At 41.7% G+C, this 6248-nt stretch overlaps 1 protein-coding gene across 1 annotated transcript; it reads right to left on the bottom strand.

Annotated features, from left to right (window-relative positions):
• Positions 1 to 1473: 1473 nt before the first annotated feature.
• Positions 1474 to 5824, bottom strand: LOC149417981 (uncharacterized). Its single transcript, XM_089639877.1, has 4 exons — positions 5386 to 5824; positions 4019 to 5073; positions 2238 to 2584; positions 1474 to 1531 (listed from the first exon to the last, which is right to left on the bottom strand). The coding sequence occupies exons 1-4, from the start codon at positions 5822 to 5824 to the stop codon at positions 1474 to 1476; spliced, it is 1899 nt and encodes a 632-aa protein (XP_089496003.1).
• Positions 5825 to 6248: the final 424 nt, after the last annotated feature.

Raw genomic sequence — 6248 nt, 5'->3', positions numbered from 1 at the left:
TAACACTATTGGTAAAATATTCAACAAACTTATCTGCTACGGTTTCTTCATTATTCGTATTTAACATATATTTCGAGATTATTTCGTCACAACTACTTTTGGACTTGCGTCCTAATAATTTATTTATTTCATCCCAAGTTTTTTTTGTATTTCCAAAATAATTTTTGAATTTATTGTTAAAAAAGGTAGACTTACATTTAATAATTTCTTTTGTCACCTTATTTCTGAAAGTTTTATATTCCAATTCAAAGAATTGATTGCTAGGAAAATTCTTCCACCTTCTGTACAATGAATCTTTTTTTTTATGTTTTCTAAGATATTAGAAGTTATCCAAGGTTTTATTGACAGAGGTCTTTTTTTGGGTTTATAATTCATAACGATTTTACTCTGTTCATACAAATTCTTAAAGTTGTTTTTAATTTTACTATATAGTATATTGCAATCTTGTTCCTCAAGCAAGGAGTGCCACTTAAAATTATGAATGTTTTTGTCGATTTTGTTTTGCGATAAAAACGAAATTCTTTCCCCGTGTTCTGGGGCTTCTTTCCTTGCACTATATTTAATATTAACTGCAGTTAAAAAGTGATCCGCTATAGTAATATTATTACATACACATGAGGAAAGAGAATCGCTTTGTTTACATCCACTGTTAAATCGGACAAATATGTGGTCTAAACAAGTACGAGTAACTTTTCCTGCTAAAACTGCTTCTCTAGTTACGTCACAAATACATTTGATTAAATAATTATCCGACATTATATTTTCATATGCCATAATAATAGGGTTTTGACAATTTAACAAGTCTAGATTAATATCTCCTATAAGTAATACATTTTCTTTGGGGCTTATAGTATGCAGAATGGCAGATATTTCATTAAGAAATTGTGGTTGGCTAGAGTTGGGGGGGCGGTATATTGCTATGATGTTTAAAATACTCTTGTTTGGAAGTGTCATAGAGCCAAGCACACATTCAAAATGATTTGTTTCTATTGTTTTCTGTTGAAATGTGAATTCATTTCGAACATATAGCAATATACCTCCTCCAGATTTTTTAGTTCGGCAATAGTTGTAACAATTAAATCCAGGAATATTATACAGACAGACAAGATTCGGTGTTATAGCCGTTTCACATAACATTAACACATGAATATGCTTCCAACAAGTATTTAAGTAGATATTCAAAGTATCCCAGTATTTATAAATCGATCTAACATTCAACTGAACAATATTAATATTTTCCATATTGTAGTTGCTATGAAACTTTAGCCAATCACAGAAATTATGAGTATTTTCGTAATCTACCTCGTCATCTTCTTCAATGTAATTAGACGCCATAATCAATGGTTGCAAAGTCCTTGGCAAGGGCAGCCTTGTAGGCCGGGCAGGAGTCCTTGTCTCCAGTCGGATGTGCAGCGGGCTTCCCAAATCTTGTACAGGTGGCGCAGACAGGCTCGGCGGCGGCTTTTGGGCAGTTTATCCGGGCGTGACCTTCGCCTGCGCAGTGTCCACATCTTTGCTGGTCCTTGCAAAACTTGAAGGAATGTCCGATCATTTGGCACTTGGAGCACACTGTAAGTCCAATGAAGTCACGAACACGGCACACATTCCAGTCCACAAAGACTTTCCCCTGCTCCACCAGCACGTGACGAATGTGGGCAGGAACCTCGAAGACCCGGTGGCAAGTTGATCCAGTTCGAGCGCCAGCAAGGTGACTTAGCTTGCAACTTTTTACTGCGAAATCTAGGCCTGCTTTGTCCTGGGCTCCTGCTAAGGCATTTTTTAGGAAGCACTCGTCCGTTAGGTTACGAGGAACGTTGAAGAAAATCACCCTTGGAAGCCGTTTTGTTGGTAATCGAGCGCTTAGAGTGTCCGAGTTTGCTAGACATGGGGTTTTCAGTATTTTATCCTGATCTTCTTGTGTTGCAGTATGGATTACAACGCCTTTGTTTCGGATACTCCTAATGCCCGTCACACGGATTCCAAGTTCTGATGGTCGTAATGTATCTTTTAGTAGCTGTTTCGTATCGTCGCTATCTTTTGTAGAATCCAGCTTTGGGAAGATGCATACAGCAGGTTTGGGGGTCCCAACGTTAAGTCCTGAGCGGTTGATTGATGGTATCATCTTCTGTGGGCCATTTTTCACAATATCGGAAAACGATAGGCTTGCTTCCGTGGCATCGGCTACTCTACGCATCACTGGTCCTAGATCCGACTCCAACTGCAATATTTTTTCTAACCTGTGTTGGTTTTCTGCTTTTTCAATCGCGATCTCTCCCTTTGCCACTATTAATTTGGCATTGACTGTTGCCAGATCAGCTTTGAAGCCCTCTCGTTCCAATAACAGCTGTGAAACTGATCTGAATACAGCGGATACATATGCGCTTATCCGCAGTTGTTGATCCTTTGAGACTCTTGACTGCTTTTCAGCAAGGACATCTTGGAGTGCTCTTAGACTTGCTTCAGTGTCGTTCAGTATCTGGACTGAGGACACTGGGATTTCACTCTCATTTTCAGACACGTCGGAATAGTCCGATGCTCCGTCAGATTCCTCATCTTCAACCACTGGAGAAATCATTTCCGAGGCCTTTTTTGTGATGGGGACGTCATCTTATCCAGCATTCTTTTTTTACGCCGATGGCAGCATTCATCAGGCATCGGTGGGATGGACATTTCAATGAGAACAAACACACAATCTTAGGTTGTTTTAAAACTTTCGATAAAAATGTTTAGAATCCGCTAGAATAGTATTATTTTATTACTGTTTTATCAAATAAACTTTTTTGGCACTTAAATTTTCCATATAAATACTGTTTGCACACGAATTCGGAGGTTTTTTTTGTAAATTTAATATTGTTTGGTTTGCAGTATTTTTTAAGAAAAATGATATATACTGAATATGATTTGCAAGAGAAAGCTAGGCAAAATTTAGGAATTAATTTCTATCATGAGTTATAGAAAAAAAATGCCAATAAAAATGTCTTTTTGTGCTTATTCCGATCCAAATCGCTTTGGAAAATGTACTTGCCGACCTGAACGAGTTGTAGTCTTGGTTTGCAGGTGTGACAGCGACAGGTGTGTCCATAGTTACATTTTCTTCGACCGGAACAAAAGCAGGCTTGAGTCTGTCTATGGAGACGAGTTTAAGTTTGCCTTTTATTGAAATGACAAATGTTTTGTCGTCGCGTTCTTCTACCTTGTAAGGACCTTCATAAGGATTTTGTAGAGGTTTTCTTACGCTATCCGTTCTCAGGAATACGTGTGTGGTGACAGGTAGGTCTTTGTGTACGAAGAATTTTTTAATACTGTGATTGCTGGCAGGAGTCGATTTAATATGCTCGAACTTCCTTTGTAGCCGACCTACGTAAGTGTCGGGTTCCTCACGGGGGGTTTCAGTGAAGAAATCGCAAGGTAGCCCTAGTGTTCTGCCATAGGTGAGTTCAGAAGGTGAACATTTTAGGTCTTCCCGAACAGTCGCTCTCAACCCGAGTAATATGAGAGGGAGATTTTCAATCCAGTTCCGGTCACCACATGACATGAGGGATGCCTTGAGCGTGCGATGCCATCTCTCTATTATCCCGTTCGCCTGTGGGTGATACGCAGTAGTTCTGTTGTGTTTGATGCCAAACTTTTCTGCGAGTTTTTTGAAGAGACAACTCTCGAACTGACGACCTTGGTCCGTGGAGATGCTGTCCGGGGTTCCGTGACGAGCGATCCAGTGAGTTGTCAGTGCTGCGGCGACGGTTTCTGCAGAAATGTTTTTCAGGGGTATTGCTTCGGGCCATCGTGTGAATCGGTCAATCATGGTAAGTATGTACTGATACTCGTTGCATGAGGGTAGTGGACCAACTATATCGATGTGGATGTTGCGAAATCTGTCCTCAGGTAATATATACGTAGTTAGAGGTGCAACAGTATGTTTTGATACCTTAGATTTTTGGCATGCTATACATTGTTTAACGAAGCTTTTGATGTCTTTCGCCATTTCGGGCCAAACAAATCTTTGTTTGATAGAGTTCACCGTTCCCAGGATACCGGGGTGGCAAACATTATGAACGCTTTCGATCACTTGTTGTCTCATGCTGGGTGGTACTAGCGGTCGTACGTGACCTGTAGAAATGTCACACCACAATAGAGTGTCTGTGCCAGGGATCACCATCTGACGTAGAGCAAGGGTGCTGCCATCGTTAGCCTTGAATTTTCCGTCAGGTTGGCATTGCTCTAACCGCATTTGCTCGTAGTCAATTGTAGTGGGACTGTTGATCTCCTCAATGCGAGATAGTGTGTCCGCGACTACGTTCTGATGTCCAGAAACATATCTTATGTTAGTTGAGAACTGCGCTATGTAATCTAGCTGTCTCTCTTGCCTGGGAGAGCTAGACGCGCGTTTTTTATTCAGAGCGAAGGTGATTGGCATGTGATCAGTGAATATAATGAAGTGACGGCCTTCAACGTGATTTCTGAAGTATTTCACGGATTCGTAAACGGCGGTCAGTTCACGGTCAAAAGTGCTGTATTTTTGCTGTGCAGGTGTGAACTTCTTTGAGAAGAATCCAAGTGGTTCCCACGTGTTCCCTTTTGATTGCTGTAGTGAGGCGCCTAACGCCTTGTCGCTGGCATCAATCATCATTGCCAGTTTAGCGTTTGGGTCGGGGTGCGCAAGTAAAGCTGCTTTCGCAAGTTTTTCCTTGCATTCTTCAAAAGCCTCAGTTAGTTCCGGGTTCCAGGTGATGATCCTCTGATCATTCTTTTTATACCCGGCAGTGCAGTTGTACAATGTTGCTTGGGTGTTGATAGAATTCGGAAGGAACCTGCGGTAGTAATTTAACATACCTAAAAAGCGACGTAGATCTTTCGCTGTTTTAGGTAGTGGGAAGTCTGTCACAGCTTGGACTTTGTCCTTGATTGGAGTCATGCCTTCCGGAGTTATAGTATGTCCGAGTAAGTTCACAGATGTGGCTCCAAATTGGCATTTCTTTACATTAACGACAAGACCATTGTCAGCTAGTTGTTTGAGTAGTATATCTAGATGTTTTTTGTGTTCTTCATCGTCCGCTGAAGCTATTAGAATGTCATCTAGATAAACAAAACAGAAATACAGGTCTCTTGTTATCGCGTGCATGAAACGTTGGAAGCTCTGTGCGGCGTTTGATAATCCAAATTGCACGCGAGTGAATTCAAACAATCCAAACGGAGTGATGATTGCGGTTTTCGGGATATCCTCAGGTTCAACAGGTATTTGATGGTTTGCTCGCGTTAAATCGATGGTTGAAAAAATCTTTGCTTTTGCCAGTTTATGAGCGAAATCTTGAAGCTGAGCTATTGGGTATTTGTCCAGCAAAGTTTTTGCATTCAATAATCTGTAGTCCCCGCATGGACGCCAGTCACCGTTTGGTTTCTTAACCATGTGTAGAGGGCTGGCCCAGTTGCTTTTGGAAGGGCGGCAAATTCCTTGTTCCATGAGAAACTTGAATTCACGTTTGGCTGCCTCGAGGAGTGCTGGTGCTAATCTGCGTGCACGTTCAGTTACTGGTGGGCCTCTAGTTTCTATGCAATGCGTCACAGAATGTTTGACTGCATCCGGTGTCTGCAAAGAAGGCCTAGTCAAAGTGGGGTATTTGTTGAGGATCTTGTGGTACCTCTGTGCTGAGGAAACTGTGGCGATGCCAGTTGTTGGTCCTCTATACGTAGCTCCTCTGATTTTTAGTCCAGTTGACTGATCTTCAAGTTTAGCTCTTCTCAAGTTAACGGTGAGGTTATAATGATGGAGGAAGTCTGCGCCAAGGATTGGTTTTGAGACGTCGGCTACGATGAAACGCCATTTCATAGTGCGGCGAAGGCCAAAGTAGAGTTCGATGGTTTTCGTGCCGTAGGTCTTTATCGGTTTTCCATTCGCTCTATATAAGGTTGAAGGGTAGTTGTCAGAAGTAATGTTGCCTTTGGGTACTGTAATGTTTCTAGGAATTACAGAAACGTCTGCGCCAGTGTCCACTAAATATCTCTGAGATGTTCGCAGATCGTAGATGAAGAGACGACAAGAGGTTTTCGGAATCTCACACGCCTCTACTGGGGGATTCCGCTTTCGTTTCCCGACTTCTTTTTTTCATAAGTGCAAGGTTTATTGCATTTGTATGCCTTCTCGCCTAATTGAGCGTGGTAGAAGCATTTTCAATCTTGATTCCGATTGGGAGATGAGTTGCGTGAACCGGATCCTGAGCGGCTATGGTTCCGACGGGGGCTCTGGTTTCTTC

The sequence above is a fragment of the Hesperophylax consimilis genome, chromosome 14 (assembly GCF_061612785.1).
Source record: "Hesperophylax consimilis isolate HC1 chromosome 14, BYU_Hcon_1.0, whole genome shotgun sequence".
Classification (NCBI taxonomy): Eukaryota; Metazoa; Arthropoda; class Insecta; order Trichoptera; family Limnephilidae; genus Hesperophylax; species Hesperophylax consimilis.
This window is presented reverse-complemented; position numbering and strand designations above follow the sequence as displayed.